The sequence below is a fragment of the Misgurnus anguillicaudatus genome, chromosome 4 (assembly GCF_027580225.2).
Source record: "Misgurnus anguillicaudatus chromosome 4, ASM2758022v2, whole genome shotgun sequence".
NCBI classification, from domain to species: domain Eukaryota; kingdom Metazoa; phylum Chordata; class Actinopteri; order Cypriniformes; family Cobitidae; genus Misgurnus; species Misgurnus anguillicaudatus.
In genome coordinates, this window is record NC_073340.2 from 17,403,083 (window position 1) to 17,422,613 (window position 19,531).

The following is a 19,531-nucleotide window of genomic DNA, read 5'->3' on the forward strand; positions in this document are numbered from 1 at the left end:
CAGAAAGTACAAAGCAACTTTGCCACCACAACCTACGTTTCTGCAGCTAATAACGTTTTTCATATGTTAAAAGTATTAAGATACTTTTAGGATGCACAGAATGCATCAGAAATGGCATACTGTGACAATACATACCGAAATACAGTACCTACTCATCAATCGTTTAAACAGTGCATTCTGTATAGTATGTGTTGGTGCATTATGAATACATTATAGACATGCTACATCTGCCATGCAGTTTTCATTGTCATGTGACTCATATGCAGGGCTCATTATGGACTGCCCGGTGTCTGTATGTATTCTTATGTAATGTTACCACAGAGACACATTTTAAGCATTGCGAACGTTAACTTCTCAGATAATCCTTTATCTGGTCCACTGAACTTTATTGCCAATTGTCTTAACAAATAATGCATGAATTGTAAATGTATACATTATATTCGCATTTGGAATTATTATTTTAAATATGTGACACTGAAATCTTTTTTGACGGGGCCAGTAAAAATTTTGGCAGGGCAAGTGAAAACCTGAACCACTGGGCCGACTGGGCCAGTATAAAAAATAATTTGCGTTGAATCCTGCTCATATGCTTGCCAACCTATGACATACATAAATATAGTTTATTTAGTATTTAGTTATTTAGTATTTAGGCCTTATGGGTTCAAAAAATGTTTATCCGATGCATACAAAAAATATTGGCTGTTTTTCATGCAGATTTTAAAAATACCATTCATTATGCGTACTGGTTTTCGCTTGCTTTATAATACGGTAGTAGACGATTTCACATTTCATAGAATTTTACACTGGAAAAAAGATTTGTTGGTTCAACTTAAAAAAGTAATTACCTGGTTGCCTTAAAATTTTAATTAAAGGTGCTCTAAGCGAATTCACGCGTTTTAGACCATAAAACATTTTTTTGTTACATACAGCAAACATCTCCTTACCAGCTGCTTGCTGCCTGTCCACTGATCAAACTGTAAAAAACCAAGATCTCTGTAGACAGCCTACGCTCCACAATATAAACACAGTGGCCAAACCTACCACCAGAAACAAAACAAAGTGTTCCAGCCAATAAACAACAAGAAGGATTTGGGGTGGGGGTTGGGCACGTTCATGAAAGCACGGAAGAGAGGGGGAGGAGTTAGCTATGCTCCGTTTGTTTGAAAACAGTTCAAACTTCAACAAAAAGTGACATCTCACAGATTCGGTTAGAGCGCCTTTAAACTTAAAAATATTAGTTAACACAAAGAAATTTTTTTCAACTCATATTTTTTTAAGTTGAATTCGTTCAAAATTTTAGGGCAACCAGGTACTTTACTTTATTAAGTACAGTACTGTGCAAAAGTCTTAGCGCACCATGCTCCCATCAGATGTGTTATTTTTGCAATTGTATAGTGATCATATATACTTATTTATAGTCTCTTTATTAGAATACATCCAGAAAATACAGAAAATGTGTATGTAGTATTAAAACAGTATACATTTATAAACTGAAGTGTCAAGTATTTAGGATAAACTCCCCTTTCACTTGAAAAATCGCAGGCAACTGCAGGATCTCTTAAACCTAAATTAAATTAAATCCTAATTTCTAATTCTAATCGAATGACTTCAGGACTTCAGTCTCCTCAAAAAAGCTCAAGATGTGTTTCATGCCAAGAGAGGTCACACTAAAAACTGACTGATGCCTGAAGAAGACATTTAGTTCTGAAAATTGTTTTGTTTTTAATTTTATGTACATATTTCCTGTATTTTCTGTTTGTATCTTAATAAAAAGAGTGAAAAATAAATATGGATGGACATTAAAACTTTGCTAAAACAACAAAGCTGGTGATGGCAGCCTAAAGGTCGCACACCGGCCCCGCAGGTCAGCGTCGCGCCGCATCGCGTCTAGGACAACACGGAGGTATCGTAAACCGGAAGTGCACATTAAATAGCGCGAGCTTCATCAGATAGCGTCTACTTCAAAATGCAAAATCTACGTTAGCAGCCAATGTTAATCGTTAATGATTTGGGACAAATATGATGTTATTTAATGTTAAACTATGTGAGTGGCGCTCTGTGGCCCGACAGGGATTTGAGCAGCTTCTTGAGTTGTAGCTGGGCTGCAAGGACAGGCGCCACCTGTTGGCGCGGTGTGTGTATACTCATAGAAAACAATGTGTTCGAGTTATTTAGAACAACGCAGTGCGGCGCTGCGCGGCCAGTGTGCGACCCCCTTAAGAGTTGCACAGTACTGTATAACCAACTTTGTTTACAGTGCCGAGATGTGCCAACACAATTGGAAGCTAAGAGATCATGAACGATAGTTGCTTTATGATTTAACAAACTTATGTTTTGAATGGATACAAAAAGAGTTCTGTTATATATCCATAATATAATGTTTGATGTGCATGATGAGCACTGTAGCGGTCCTGTCATACCTCCTCTTTCATTCCAGTCTCCAGTAACATCATGACACAGGCCTCTAATGGGAGCGCTATCTCTCTGCCACTGCGCTTTAGGTGCTCATCCAAAGCTGTTCCAAATGCTGGCTTCTCAGCCCATGAATCTTGTTAAGAAGACAAAAGTTACTCTCAATATGCAGGATAATGTACATTCAAAGGGATAAAATGGACCCAAAACACTCAGATTGACTGTTTACCCTGGCCTGTTAATCATAGACAAACACGTGTAAAAACGTCGACCTATCAGGATTGCAATAGGTGTACAAATCAGACCGAAAACATCATCACCTAATCTGAATACTTTTAATGGGCACGTATCTCAGTAATAGCTTAGTAATTCAGGGCAAACGCTTTAATGTGACATAAACAAAAAAAATAATGGTAGATGGTTGCTTGATGATAAGAGTATAGTAAATTCAAATTTAATTTTGACATTTATGAAGCAAGAGACAACATTACCGTCTACAGCCGCGAGAGTGGCCATATGCTGCTTCTGTATTCGTGTAATTCAGTGGATTCAGTGATGTGGAATGATGAGTATGCGAACTTCACGCTAGTTGGCTTGTTCGGTTAATTTAGCCTATTTAACCTTCCAGGTAAGTTCTGTATGCTATGGTTTATCGTTTAAATAACTTATAATATTACTTTAACGTACAGACATCTATTCAGCCTGCTGTTCTGTCTGCTATTGTTTAGTTGAATAACTTGCCTTTCCAGATTAAATGTCTGGTCTTTGGCTTGGTTTTTGTAAAATTTTCTAAATAAATGTGACGTATTCCACTGTGACTTATATATGTTATTTCGTCTTAATGACGCATTTTTAAATAATGCCGCTTATACTCCGGTGCAGCTTATAGTCCGTAAAAGTACGGTAAATATACAAGATTCACATTGTTTCTGTGACTCTCAGTCTCGCCAGCTTCTCTGCAGTGTCCATTGTCCCAAAACTTTGACTATTTTTACAATCATTCAGTTATTGTAAACCACTGCATTATGCACTAGAAAATCGCAGTATGCGGTAGCTTGCTAAATAGTGTGGTACGCAATGCGATAATGCTTTAAGTTGGTAAAATCAATTTGAACTATATTAAAATACATTTTAAAACTCAAAATTCATCCATTTCATATTTTTCCTGATCACTGATATTCTGCTGTTGCACTGACCAAAAACGTTGACGATACATAATGTTTTGAAAGTGTTAAAATGATTCAGTTACTAATTATTTCAATATGCTTATTGCAATATTTTGATGACTCCAATATATTGTGCAACCCTAATATGCACATTTGTGATATTTCAATATATCCTGCAGCCCTATTCTGTATGAGTCTCACCGGCAAATAAAAATGGTAAGAAAGGTTTTAAAAAAGTAGAATGCAGCATTTGTCTATGACTCATCAGTTTTCCAAATAGCCTAAGTATCTTGTTGTCAATTTCAAATGGTCTGAATGTTCTCTACCTTTTCGACAAGCTAAAGAACCAAGTGAGCGAGATGTGAGAAATATTACTCACGGGCCATATGCTGGGAAAACAAGTGACTCTGACTCACGTGTGCTCCCAGGAAAACATCAAAACAACAATTTATAGTGCTTAAAAGCTTGATTTATGAACACAAACTAAAGTGAAACCAATTAAGTGGTCTTAAAGGGATAGTTTACCCAAAAATCATTGGAATCATTTTCTCACCCTCAAGTTAGTAACCAACTCAGCCTTTATACATTTCTTTGTTCTACTGAACACAAATAAAGGTATTTTAGAAAAAATGGGGGCACCATTCACTAGTATAATTTTTCCTATTATAGAAGTCAATGACGCCCCAGATCTGCTTACAAACATTCTTTAAAATATCTAAATTTGTGTTTAGCAGAACAAAGAAATTGACACAAGTATGAAACAACTTGAATAGGGTGAATAAATGACAGAATTTTCATTCTGGGAGTAACAGAAAAGCTTTGCTGTTTTGGTTTGTCCTTTGAACGCAACAGTGACAGTGTTCATAAAGTCCCCTACTGCAGGTTTCATTCATAGTCATTTCAATTACACAGCAATAAAACTGAGCCGTCACCTTGTTGAGCTTGAATGGCTGGCAGGGCGCTTTCTAGCAAGGTGAGAGATTTTCGATGGTAATCCGCTTGTGCCTCTAATAACTGAGAACAGAACACACATTGAGTTAGGAGACACATGGGATAATAAACAATAGGCAGAACAAACAAGGAAATGAACAAGAATAAACATAGCAACTGTCTGAGTTATTGAACACATACAATACAAAAGGTTCTCACCATTACATAATAGCGGGCATAGTCTGCTTCCTTTGAGAAGAAATTGTACATGTCAGCTGAAAGCTGATCCTGAAAGAAAACCACACATTTGGTTCATATTGATGCAAAACTATTGGTTTGATTGAATTGAAATGTGGCTATAAGATTGAAGTTGTTGTTTAATTAGTGCATACAGTCTCTGAGGATCAAACCCATGACATTGGGGTTAGCACCATGCTCTACCAGTTAAAGGAACAGTATGTAAGAAATTTATATCAATTAATCATAAAATGGCCCTGATATGTTACTAGACATTAAGAAATCATTTTCATTTCAAACACTTATATCACTGACAACAGTGGACCGGCCAGGGTATTGTCATTTAAAAAGTGGAGTTGCAGCCCTCAACTGATGTTTATGTTGTCATTTCGTGTATTGGCCACCAGTTGTGTTATTGCAGTACCAGTTTTAGCCACAAGGTTTGTGATTGCAATACCAGTTTTGGCCACAATCCTACATACTGTTCCTTTAAGTTACGGGAACACACACACATAGCCTTGATACTGTAGTGGGTAACGTGGGATCACTTTTCCACATCTCCCTAATTTCTTCTCTCCAATTATTTAACCCTGATAATAGGTCAAATTTTGCCTGCTATGACAACCAGTGTATCATGAATCATTCATCATCTGCCAGACTAGCAGCTGAATGGTTTTGCTGTGCAAGCTTGGTTTCTTCTTGACTGCTTTGTTTTGAATCAAATTGAAGTCTTTACAGGATTTACTGAAAGCCTTTTAAGCTTTAGTACTGCCAAAGCAGCAACTTTTCACTGGAGAATGTCTAATGAACTTCACAATAAGCAGATTGATGTCTGGTCTTAGTCTTTTAATTTGACAGATTTTGAAGATTTTATTTGAAAGCTTTAAAAGGGACAGTTCGCCCAAAGGTTAAAAATCAATCTTTATTGTCATTCAAAACGCGGTCAAAAACGCGTGCTGTGGAAGGGGGATAAACAGTGAGCATAATGCTCACTGCCCATAGCAAATCATTAAAAAAAGGCGCCTGCAACTGCCATAAATGTATGGACTGCATTTATATAGCGCTTTTAACAGACCTATGGCCATCCAAAGCGCTATAAAATTTGCCTCACATTCACATAAATGGGTTTGGTGTTATTTGCCCCTAACTACACTTCGTGTTGTGCCGCATTACCACCCTGGGTGTGCATTATTTGCGAATAATTCAATGGACCAAAGTATCCCCTGAGATTTTAAATAAAAATATTACAATACCGGTAATTTAATGGCACATTCACATGTTTAACTTTAAAAACATTTATTTTTCATCAGTTTTTTTATCAGTCGTGTTTTACGAGTCGAGTTTTTGTTATTATTGCCTGTAATTGGACCTTCATCTGGTAATTTTCTTTTATTGATACATAAAACGTATCTGTTTCCTAATATACTGTAGTGTAGTGCTGTGTCACATGAAATGCAGATTACACAAATAAAGCATATGTTTTTGTTTTTATTATGTGTTTTATTTATTTATAATTATTTATTTACATTTTGGATTTAATTGTGATTCATTATTTTCAACTCACAAGCACCCTGCAATTTCCCTGTGAACCACCAGGGGTTTGTAAACCCCAGTTTGAGAAGCGATGATGTGGACAACAGCGAAATCAACAAATCACGCCAACAACAAAAAAAGCGTTATGCAGCTTTAGAACACCAAAGTACACAATGACTGAACTGTAATTTATAGGTAATCCATCACTTTAAATTACGTGATGCTTTTGAATATAGTCTAAACATGATTGGACATTATACACCTATATGCTGGTTGCAAAATCTATAACTAAGCACATGGCCGCGGGAAGTGGGGGTGCTGCGGGTGCTGCAGCACCCCCTGTTGGCGAGAGGGAGATTTTTCAAAATTTTTAGATGGGTTGCTCGGCGACGTCATTAACTGGTTGCGAGAGGCAGAAAGAAAAGACGTGCCTTGTGTTGTAGGCTAGCTGTGTCTTTAAGTCAAAATGCAAAGGAGTTGTTGTGTGGATAATAGTACCAACAGAGTCAGTGCTGGGTGCCTGATGTTACCAGTAAATGCGACTATTACGTTAGCCCAACATTATAATTCATACATGTATCACAGTAACACTGCAAAAATAAAGACAGAAAAACAGTTCCAACTAAAATCAAGTTGTATTTATATACAAACAATAAAGAACGCTTCAATAATTAAGGTTGTTGCAGTAGCGGATCAGCTCAAAATCGGGATTTCTGCCTCCTGGATGCTCGCGCACCCTGTAATGTTTGTAAACCTGCAACCCCGTCTATATATTACTTATGAATATTTTAGGAAATTATTTTTGACACACGTAGTTTATTACGTGTATTTTGGATTTTAATTTCATTACTGTCTGTGCCTACCCATCTCTCATCCGAGCGCACTTCTCCGCCTTGCGTCTTTTGAAGACATGGTATTGGGTACGCACTCACCAGGACCCAGAAAAGACTCACACACCTTTGGCTGATGGATGCCCACACAGAAATTCTGAACTCCCTGGGCATTCGCCCATCATAAGAGACTTTGGACTTTATTATACAACCGGCGCAATGCGCGACGCGAGTCGAGTGTCTTTTGCTAGAGTAAAGAGCGCGTTGATGATATGCGCATATTAACGGGACGACAACGCGCGTTTGTAATCACATACATGGATGCGAAGCATCACAAACACGCCTTTTTAAAGGATTAAAATGTAAAAGATTATTATTGAGTCTCTTGGACATAATGACCGATTATGAGACGTTAGAAGGCGCAAAGTAAATAAATGATTTGCTTTAAACAAATGCAGATATTTTTAAATGCGTCCCCACGAATTTATTGTATATAATGACTCTTTACCTGTGGATATGGTGAAATAAGAACGTTTGGAAATTCTTTATCTCTTGTTTGTAACAAATAAAGTATTTTTAGAGTACAAACCTTATATAAAGCGTAATATATTCTAACAATGTAATTATACAGCATGTATTTCTTTATAAAAGTAAACAATATCAGAACTAAACCCGTTATTATTTTTGTTCAAAAAAGCCAGCGATAGTACTATTTTGTAAAAAAAAAAGGTCTATATAAGGTATGTAATTGTGAGAATATTTTACCACTGTTAATCGACGTGTGATCCTAACTTAAAAACGAAAGTAAAATATGTTCGTCTGAACATTGAAAATTTTGAAGTTTATTTTATATTATATGTTGTTATAATATTATATGTTGTATAAATATATATATATATATATATATATATATATATATATATATATATATATATATATATATATATATTTATTTATATATATATAATATATTATATATATATATATATATATATATATATATATATATATATATATATATATATATATATATATATATATATATATATATATATATATATATATATATATATATATATATATATATATATATATTATATATATATATGTGTAATGTATGTCTGAAGTTGTAACGAAAGTAATTTCCCCTGGAATTGTTATAAGTATTTCTCCTTCTGATTAATAGCGCATTATATTAATCTGATGTCTGTGTGTTTCAGACCCTGCTGTGTGCACTAAAGTGTATATGACAATAAAGTAGTGTGAAACTCAATGTATTTATTTTTAAAATGTATTTTAAATGGGCCTATAGGCTCATAGGTTTTTTGTAAAAAAAAAAATTCACAGCACCCCCTGTTCAAAATGACTTCCAGCGGCCCTGACTAAGCAACTTAAAGACACACTATGCAGTTATTTTACCTTAATATAACAGCTTCAAAGTTATTTCGGTGGTAAACAAAGTCATAGTAGGGCGAATCATTGTCCTGTTGAAGCTCGGGGAGGACGCCGCTAGCAAAACCAGCAATGCAAGCTTGAGAGAACCGCCCCTGACAAATATCGCGAGAATCACGGCTTGCTTTACGGCAACGACGTCACACACATTAGGCTTCTTCGACTTTATGTGGCACTGCAAGAACAGACCGCCGGATGACGTCAAAGTACCGCGAGAATGATCCGAGATGACACTTTGACGTCATCCGGCTGTCGGTTCTTGCAGCGCCGCATGAAGTCGATCAAGCCTATAACAACAACTGCACGCGCAAATTTGAGACATGAGGCAAAACGATTTAAAAGTTAAGAAAGCGCGTTCGGAAGAGAGTAGGAAATGAGAATCTGACCGCTTTAGGAACCGGACAAGAGTCCCACTCGGTCAGGTTTTTACTCGTTGGCGTGAGCTAACAGACAGCACTGGAGGGATGCTGATCTGGCGATCTTGTTGATGGACTAGTAAGTAAATCTCTTATTTGTAAACTTGTTTGCAGTCTATGTTGTATGTTGTTGCGCTTGCTTGTAGTATGTCATGCGATTATCATGACGACAGTTGTCAATATCTCACATAATTATCAGGACATAAATAAGCCTAGAGGTTGTAAATAGTGTAAACATGCACAATTTGCAAACTATTATGATAAATAGCAATAATATTGTTTAGTGACATTATAACGACCAATGTTATGAAATAATGCAACGTACACAATTAACTTTGTCATGGCATTGTGTAATGTTTACATTACAATAAAAGAACACAAATGAAATGATACAGTAGACATAGACTATATACTGTTTACTTGTGATTTAGCTGCAATCATGTAAAAACGTTATAAGCCAGCCAACGTGGTAGGCTACTTTATTATTATATGCACTCTACACTTGGAATAAACTTCTTATTATCCTATTGCCATCATCTGTAGTTTAGTAGACTATGCAGTAGCCTAATATTTGTATGAAATTGTGAAACATTACCTGGTCATTATCTTCGGAGGTGTACTAAAGTGGGAGTGGGAAATTACGAGCAAGTATTCTCCAGTGACTCTAGGGGTCGCTGTTTGACAAAAACGCCGAAAATGCATAGAGCGCCTTTAAAGACAGCAGTTAAAGAACATACAGTAGACATTACCTTACACAGCTCCATTTTGTTCATTGCCTCATCAACCTCTTCTTTAAGCAAGTCCGCTTTGGCTGTCAGTGCGTGTGTGTTTGTTCCTGAGATTATCGACTTGGTCGCCTGCAACCACCTAGAGAGAAATGTTTCAATTGTTAAACTAGTCTATTGATGTAATGCAGGGGCCTTTAATGTGTCACAGTGGGTTCACAGTGGTTTTCTCTTAAAAACAATTGAATCTGGTTAGACCATTACCATCGCGCTCAAAAATAACCAAAGAGTTTCGATCATTTTCCTATTTAAAACTTGACTCTTCAGTAGTTACATCGTGTACGAAGACCGACGGAAAATTAAAAGTTGCGATTTTCCAGGTCGATATGGCTAGGAACTATACTCTCATTCTGGAGTAATAATCAAGGACTTTGCTGCTGTACCATGGCTGCAGCAGGCACGATGATATTACGCAGCACCCAAAAATAGTCCCCTTGGTATCAATACCAATTGCAGGGGACTATTTTATATTAGCACGATGCTAATGGTCTAATCAGATTTAATAGATTATGCTAAGCTATGCTAAAAGTTGTACCGCCAGACCCTTCAGCTGAATGTATTCTAAAACGGTAAAAAATCAAATGCTTAACAAAAAAAAGAGTGTCCCTTTAAGTATAAGAAGCGGGAGTTTGGCTATATGTTTAATAGGTCTTAAACTCTAAAAAGTATATGACACTGTAAATCCAACTCTACCTCATGGCAGTTTGTCCGTATTTTATGTATATGGTCCTACATGCATATGTTATAGACCAAGCTTAAAATGCAAACACTTAGTTCGATACAATATAATACAAGGAGTTCCTGAAGCATCTCTATTTACTTTGTTATAAACAAACACAGACCCTTATCTAACACCATATGACAGATTCCTTACCTTGCTCGGGCAGAGTCATAGTCCAACACCAGCTTAGCTAACTGCCGTCTCTGTTTCAGGATGTTAGGAATGTCCAGCTATGACAACAATAAGAGACATTTGTATTTAAAAATACTGTGACATATAGCTGCTAAATCACCTTGTTGATTCTGTCTCTGGCTATGCCAGTGTCCTAAAAATCTCCATATGCTTTTACTGTACATACAGTACCTCTGCTAGCTGATTAAGTGGGTCTAAGATCTCTTTCTCAATCTGCATTTCGTGTTGCATTAGCTCAGACGCCAGTCTGTTCTCTGCATCTCCGCACATCTCCATCATTTTCCTGCCAGGAAGATAAAGAACATCCGTATATCTAATCTTTACAGAAACCCACACTCACATACACTAAGTTCAATGATACAATCATAGCTAATCCATTATAATAATTCAATACAACAAGATGCAGATGCATGTAGAAATCGACACAAATCTATTTAAAACTGATGTCTTCTAATTATCCCAATCAGAGACTCCTCCCCCAACTGGGTCCCACCGTCCTGCATAGCCTGCGACAGAGCCGTCAGCGGAAGCTTTTTCTGCGACAGAAACACAAGGGAGGTTCGTGCAACATTACACGTAAACTTAAGCCAATGTGGTGCTCTCATTCTGTGCGTCCCTTACATGTCTCTTCTCAGCATCTGTGCCGATATGCCCCTGCAAACACGCGGTCACCTTTTTGTGTGTGTTGTGCGAAACGACCCGCACCAACTCCATACGGCGCTCAATCTGTGTGAAACAAAACATGATGTCAATAAAGGCCCGCACTCCATATTGAGCCTCGACCTTGCATGCTGGCAGACTAAAGCCTGTTAACATGTTACGTAACACAGCATGAGAAACTTCTGTGACATGAAACAGATTCTTTACATTCAGTGTTGCATTAGACTAGCGGTTTAACTCGTAGCAGTTATACAACCTGTGTCCCTGTTTCAATCAACAGGTGATGATAATACCAAAACATGAAAAAATGGTCCTGGTCCTGGGGGGTGTGGTAAGCATGATTTATTACCCCACTCCTAGTGAAGGCACGTAAACGATGTTACACTGCCCGAACAATGTTTACTAGTTGAGTGAGTACTGCTGCACTGGGAAATGTCATGAATAAGATGTACAGAAGCAGACCAGACATTCACAGGATATTTCTGTTGCGTGATAAAGGCTGGTGATACGACATAATAAAAGAAGATGGGAGCATGATACATTCAAATGCATTTGAATAAAATTCATTAAAATTTAATTAAAAATGTTAGTTAAAATAAACTTGCAAATTCTACTCTGCTTATTTAATATGTTATAGAAAGAAAGTTGAGAAAGTTAGGAGGAAACTCCTAATATAAACATGAATATAACAAATACAACAGAATAAAAAGATTATAGTACCGACTGCAGTAAATACACACAAGCAATTCAATTATAAATTTTATGACAGATTTTATTACACGCAAACAAATAAATTCAGATGGTATTATTTTCCCATGTCAGTCAAACTAAAAGTTGATCATCAGCAGCAATGGGTGCCAACAACTAAAATGTGTTGGCACTCCCACTAGCTAACAGCTGTTTTTGATGTTTTATTGGTTGCAAATAGTTAAAAAATACTTGTGAGAAATAAATCCTGAACTGTATCCTGAAAAAGGCGGTGTCAAGCTGAAACGTACAGTATAGATGCTTTTGTTAGATGTATGGCGGTTGCGGTTACAACGTCTTAGGACTTCTGGTCTCTGTTTGTTCGATACCACAACCTGGAGTATCTGTCGATACTGATACCGAACCAATATCATCTCTATTGCCCTTTTAATCAATTAAGCTGCAAGTAACAAATTTGTTAGCCATACAAAAAGCATCTTGCTTAAACAGAGCTACAGAACTCAAATGTTTTACTGTGCAACAAATGACTGTGCAAATTCATGAGTCATTGAAACATTTTGCACACTGCTGCTTCATTTTTATTTAAATGTTTCAAATAGACTTTTAATTAGTCAGCACAAAAATTCAAAATGAAATTTAAAGGAATATTACATTTTCTTAAAAGAAAAATCCAGATAATTTACTCACCACCATGTGTCATCCAAAATGTTGATGTCTTTCTTTGTTCGGTCCAGAGGAAGTTGTGTTTTTTGAGGAAAACATTGCAGGATTTTTCTCATTTTGGTGGACTTTAGTAAAGCCCAACATTTAATACTTAACTTAACACTTAACATTTTTTTCAACGGAGTTTCAAAGGTCTATAAACAATCCCAAACGAGGCATTAGGGTCTTATCTAGCGAAACGATTGTGATTTTTGACAATAAAAAATAAAAAATATGTACTTTTAAACCACAACTTTTCGTCTAGGTCCAGTCCAGTGCGACCTAATGTAAATGCGTAGTGATGTAGGGAGGTCACCTGTTACATATATAAAACACACATTTGCGGACCATTGTAAACAATAAACTGACACAAAGACATTAATTAGTATCAGTTGACATACAACAATGTAGGAACGGTCCTCTTTCTCAACACTTGTAAACACTCGGGCGAAGTTTCGCGTTCGTCCTCTGTGACCTCTTGACGTATTGCGTGAGGTCACGCTGACGCATCACGACCGGATTTAGATGAGAAGTTGTGGTTTAAAAGTGGATATTTTTTATTTTTCTTGTCAAAAATGACAATCGTTTCACTAGATAAGACCCTTATGCCTCGTTTAGGATCGTTTATAGTCATCTGAAACTCCGTTGAAACTACTGTTAGTTAAGTGTTGAGTTAAGTATTAAAATGTTGGGCTCTATTAAAGTCCATTAAAATGAGAAAAATCCTGCAATGTTTTCCTCAAAAAACATAATTTCTTCTGGACTGAACAAAGAAAGACATCAACATTTTGGATGACATGGTGGTGAGTAAATTATCTGGATTTTTCTTTTAAGAAAATGGAATATTCCTTTAAGGTGAAACTTTGGACAATTTAAAGTGCAACTTTGTGCATATTGCAAGTTGCCATGATAATTAAGGTTCATGTTGGTACCATTTTCGCCAATATCGGACTAATATCGATATTGGATTGGCCCACCCCTAATTTGAAGGTAATCTACTTGTTTATTTCTTTTTCCTGCTTTTTAGAAATAAATTAAAGTTAAATGACTCAATTTTTATTGATTCTTTGCATAAGTTTACTGGAAGTTATGTTTGTTCTACAAAAGCCTTTGTTGTCGTTACTGCTGAAACCGTCTATTGATCAAACATTTTTATGATTTATGTTTTAGCTCAATTTATTAAAGTCATTTTTATGCCCCACATGGGAGTGCTTTGGAAAATGTTATTGTTGTAAGGGTTTTTAAAAACAAAGCACCCAGGACAATAACGAGAGCTATAAAAATAAAACTTCAAAATTGTTGCCAACTTAAAGTCAATCTTGAAAATGGTTTCTAAACACATTATAAATGTATTGCTGAAACACACCAAAAAGACTGTAAAGTATGTAAAACTGATTCGCAGAGTTAAATTGTTAAACAGTTTTTCACCATTTCTGTGTTCAGGATTATTTGAGCAGTGTTTTTACAGTGCTGCACTTACTCTTACACAATTGCAAGCATCCATTCAGGTTGTAGCTGTATTTAAAGTTGAAAGAAATGGCAGCTTTCCCACGAGTGGGCCTGGTTTTAGTGAATATTACGGACTAGGGCTGTAACGATTAATCATGCAAATGCGCGCGTTTTCTCTATGAATGAATTTAAATGAATTATGGTGAAATCCCGGCACATCCCAAAGCTAGGGGGCGCTCTTGTGCAGAAACTCCTTTTGTGCCACAGAAGAAGTAGCATTACAAACGCTATTACAGGAAATGTCTCTAGGAATATTCATATCGCTGTTCTTCAAATTGTTTCAGGTATTTTCATGATAATAAAGAATAGTTTATATTATTTTTGTTTAACGAGTGTTGCTTTTTTAAATGCACCTTTTAAACGACTCCGACTCATAATGATTTTAGATTGATAAGGACTTCCTACTGACCAAATGCCGTAGTACACGCACATGCTGTGCACGAAACAGACAGGCATTTTTAATGGGACAGACGATTAATCGTTACAGCCCTACTGCGGACACGACCCCAGCACTTAAGAGCAGAGAATGCGGTCTATTTTTCCAAGATTTTAATAACTTGTTTTATTTACTTGCATTTTCCAGCTTTTAAATTTGGTTCTGAGGTCCCTCCTTCAGAAATACGTAATGAGTTCTGATTGTGTTGCTGGTTTAATGTGTCTCGATTCGACAACAGCTTGGCTTAGCTAGCGACTGACGTATTCCTGTGAGTAGAGGTTAGTTAAAAACTCTTATATTGACGTCAAATATTTGGGAAGTAGAGGGCTGTAGTCCAAACCGGCCGTTCTCTGAGGTCCTAGAAAAGCAAATTCTGTTAAAGAAAATATATCGCTTGGCATTGAACTTTGAGCTTTATAATTTTGCAGGCATTATTTATGCTCCAACAGCAACCTTACACACCAACTAAATTTTGACCGCTTTAATAACACTTTTCTTTGGTGTGACAAACTCAAAACACATTTAATATCTGGCTTCACAGGAACTTTAAGAGATTAGCAGATTTCACAACAAAACAGAATGATAAAGTTCAAACTGCGCCTGTGGTCAAAAATGGAAAGCCCCGAACCCGTGCAAGTTTATATCAGCCATATACCATATAGTAAAGAGAGAAAATTTCCAGGAGAGGAGAAGATTTGCGTTTTTGATTCAAGATTATGAGGGCACATGATTTTTTTTAAATAATAAAGCTCACAGATATATTTATAAATTATACCAAATATTCCAAAACAAACAGTTTTTCATTTCCATTTCATTGCAACTTTAAAGGGCTCATCATGCATTTAAAATGACAAACTGCAACGAGGGTGTAGAATAAAAATAACTTATCTTCGATTGGTGTCAATGTTAAAATAGTTATATTTTACGCTAAATATGTGAAATGGTTATCGTTATGGTTTCAGTGTCAACAACATAAACAAACAGCTTTTGCAGCCTAAATTTAAATTTGGGTAGACTTACGCATACAATCAATAACAATGTTAGCTACAGATTGTTAAATTCTTGCCTGGCTGCCAAATCCGCACAATGGTGATCCACGCTCACTGTCTCCCCTTGTGTCTTGGAAACCGAAACTTTTTTATTTTCCACAAGTTATTTGTTCCAGAGGTCAGTTTAGTCACTAGCCAGACCGATAAACAGGCCCAGACCGGAAGTTAACTTCGGGACAGGCACGTAACCACAACAACGTTCATGCATCCAATAAAACCATCTATAGTTTACTTAACAAATATCATTCTTGGCATGAACAGGGCCTGGCTTTAAAGGACAACATCTGAAAACAGGAAATGATCAGAGTGCACTATTCTGTTTTATTTCAAAGAAACAAAGTGTCTATTACATTTATTTTATGATTTACTTTACCTCTAATAAAAGGTCTTAAATGTTTTATCAAAGGCGAGGATCACCGTCTAAGCCTTTTAAAACAATGTGTAATTTTGTTTATGGAAGTATTGGGCGTCTCCCTTTAATACAAGTCAGCACTAACAACAAACATGAAAGGAATGCCGTTCTAAAACTGTGTGAACAGAGCGCTATGTCTGAACAAACAGTGGGGAACAGAAGAGAGATCAGGATGACAGGCAAATAAAAATGACTCGTATTCCAAAAACAGCCCAGTTTAGGAATGCCACAGATAACCACCTCCTCACACTTCTCTGACTCCTTTACGTCATAGCGTCACCCCGCAGCGGTCCCAGCACAGCTGGGTCATGCGTACATTCCGCTCAGGCGTCTCCTGCATGGGAAAGCGGAGAGCTCTGCCACCTGGCACGGGAACAAGGGGAATCACTGACTGTTATTGTCGGCTCTTTTTTTGCTGAGGGAGATCCTGTTCGAAGGGAGTTGTTTGGATCCTCTGCTGCGAGAGGTCTTTAAATGTTTGCCTTGTTGCCATCACAGACTAAAATTTGGCAGGTCAACGACAGACTAAACATTCACTAACAATAAGCTGTAGTTATTTTTTAGTTTTTTTTTGATAAAATTTATTATAATGTGTTCAGAGAATGGGGAAACACCAGTACAATGCCGAGTCATTGCCATAAAAACTGCAGTCATGTCTATATTAGCGATTAGGTAGACTTGGATGTAATTGGAGGTATGTCACTACTGAGACTCAAATGCTTGGGTCAAGTCCCACAGGTTGGTCCAAGACATCCCAGAATGCATCTGTGAGTAAGACAGCTCACATCTGACCATGAGGGTTTGTAGTAGCTTTGAGGAACCAGTGAAACACGTGTGTCCAGACAGCTGAGAATGGGGCGATGGGTGGGTGCCAAAGGGGATGTCAACATGATTCTTCCTTGATATGACCAAATAACTCTTGGATAATTTTAGACACAGTCAGGCAAAAAAAGCTGTCAAAAATGCTAGTAGACAAAGCACTGCTCCTGCATTATAAGATTAAAGAGACCCTATTACATTATTTTGTGAATTTGGTGTAATGCAATGTGTATGTGTTCACAGGGTTTATGGTTCAAAACATATTTTCCAAATAGCGTAAATTATTATTGTTGCTCCTCTATGCCCTGCCTCCCTAAAATGCGTCAATTAGGTGCAAAGCTCATCATTCTGAATAGTGCGAGGTCACAGATGACGTATGTGAAACTACGCCCCAGTGTTTCCAAGTGTGGAGAAAGAGGACCGTTCTGACGTTGTTGAATGTCGAATGATAATTAATGTCTTTGTGTCAGTTTATTGTTTAAAATGGTCCGCAAATGTGCGTTTCATATATATAACACGTGCAGTGTTGGGAGTAACGCATTACAAAATATAATATATTACTGTAATATATTAGTTTTTGCTGTAACGCAGTAATATAACGCATTACTAATAAAATTTTGGTAATATTTTACTCGTTACAGTCTTAGTAACGAGCGCGTTACAACAATGCATTTCAAAATTAGACTGTTATTTTAATTTTTTTATTTTTGACCAATGCGCGCGACCAGCATCCACACATGAAAAAGCTGCGTGTAATAGTTATGGCTGCGTCCCAAACCGCATACTTCTATACTATATAGTGGGCGAAAATCACTACTTCTCGTACTCTTTGCCTACTATATAGTATGGAAGTAGGCGGTTTGAGACGCAGCGTATGTCTGTTTCCACGTGCTGTATGCAACATGTTAATTTTTACTTTAACTTTGTATTTGAAATGCGATTTGGACGCGGTGCGCGTCAAATATAGACATGTGGAAGTCCGCGGCCGTAAGCATTGACTAAAGTGGTCGCAATCAGGTCCGGTAGCGCCGCAAACGCATACTTTTGCGAATAAGAGCACTAAGTAAAAGCAACAGAAAGTTTCTATCGGTCTCCTGTGCTGCTTGAACCTCAGAAGTAAAGAGACTTTACAAATGTTGCCAGTAAAATCCATATCACACCAGCAATGACAAGGTAAGCTTTGCTATGATTACAGTGCTAGGCTATTCCTATGCTATCTACAGTTTTATTACAAACAGCAACCTAAACTACAACATAACATTAGTGAAGACTTAAACGTGGTTATCTAAATATAATTTAGTACATTTAAACATCACTGTTTAAAGTTTTACCAGCCTTTGTATGGGAGCCTATATTCATTGTTTGGCAAAAGCAGTGTTCCTCTGTTTGTCTGTGTTTTATTAAGCAATTATGTGTTAGCCTTCATGTTATCCTTATATTGTACTGAAATGAGCTGTATTCCTCCAATAGCACTTTTTGATAAGTTGTGTCAATCCAGTGCATGCCAGGTTTGTGCTGTGAATCTGAATTAAGAGTGATCACTTAAGAATAGAAATGAAAAGAGGTTGCGTGTCTTGCCATGTTATTAGGCTATAGGTTGCATTATAGTGGGCTCTATTGTGTTTAGTATGTGTGTACCATAATTTACCAGACTTTTACCAGATCATTTGTCTATGTTTTTGATTCTGACAGTGATTGTTACTGTATTTTGCCATAAATCTTCACTTTGCCTATTCAAAGCTCGAGGGCCAACACATAACTTCTAGATTTATAAGCAGCAACAAACTACTTTTTAACATTTTATAATGCCTAGTCATACTTCTGTTCTTTTGATGAAAGTAACTCAAAAGTAATGCAAAAGTAGTGTAACTCATTACAGTTCAGAGACAGTAATATTGTAATGTAACTAATTACTTTCAAATGACAGTAATTTGTAATATATAATGTATTACACTTTGGAAGTAACTTGCCCAACACTGAACACGTGACCTTACGATGTCATTACGCAATTACGTGAGGTTGCGCTGGCGCGTCACACAGCCAGAGGAAGAAGAGAAGTTGTGGTTTAAAAGTGCGTATTTTTTATTTTTCTTGCCAAAAATGCCAATCGTTTCACTAGATAAGACCCTTATGCCTCGTTTGGGATCATGTAGAGTCCTTTGAAACTGCAATTTTAAACTGCATTAAAACTGTTAAGTGTTGGGGTTCATTAAAATTAGAAAAATCCTGGAATGTTTTCCTCAAAAACATAATTTCTTCTCGACTGAACAAAGAAAGACATCAACATTTTGAATGACATGGTGGTGAGTAAATCTTCTGGATTATTTTTAAGAAAAGGATTTATCCTTGAAGGGGCAGTTTTATCACCTTCTGACATCACAAGGGGAACCAAATTTCAATGACCCATTTTTTTTCAGAAGCTTGCGGAGAATAGTTTACCAAAACTAAGTTACTGGGTTGTTCTTTTTCACATTTTCTAGGTTGATAAAAGCACTGGGGACCCAATTATAGCACTTAGTCAGATTTTCATTATGTTCCCTTTAAATATGAAAACATAGGCGA

At 36.8% G+C, this 19,531-nt stretch overlaps 1 protein-coding gene across 2 annotated transcripts in view; it reads right to left on the minus strand.

The window, feature by feature from the left end:
* Positions 1 to 19,531, minus strand: part of arhgap17a (Rho GTPase activating protein 17a) — a 39,438-nt gene that overhangs the window by 11,190 nt on the left and 8,717 nt on the right. For both annotated transcript variants that reach the window (XM_073866841.1, XM_073866842.1), the window contains exons 3-10: positions 11,296 to 11,400; positions 11,132 to 11,210; positions 10,846 to 10,955; positions 10,636 to 10,712; positions 9,726 to 9,843; positions 4,728 to 4,796; positions 4,511 to 4,592; positions 2,421 to 2,548 (exon numbers count right to left, since the gene is read on the minus strand). In XM_073866841.1, the coding sequence (XP_073722942.1) occupies positions 2,421 to 2,548; positions 4,511 to 4,592; positions 4,728 to 4,796; positions 9,726 to 9,843; positions 10,636 to 10,712; positions 10,846 to 10,955; positions 11,132 to 11,210; positions 11,296 to 11,400 (768 nt within the window). The remainder of the gene's footprint in view (positions 1 to 2,420; positions 2,549 to 4,510; positions 4,593 to 4,727; positions 4,797 to 9,725; positions 9,844 to 10,635; positions 10,713 to 10,845; positions 10,956 to 11,131; positions 11,211 to 11,295; positions 11,401 to 19,531) is intronic.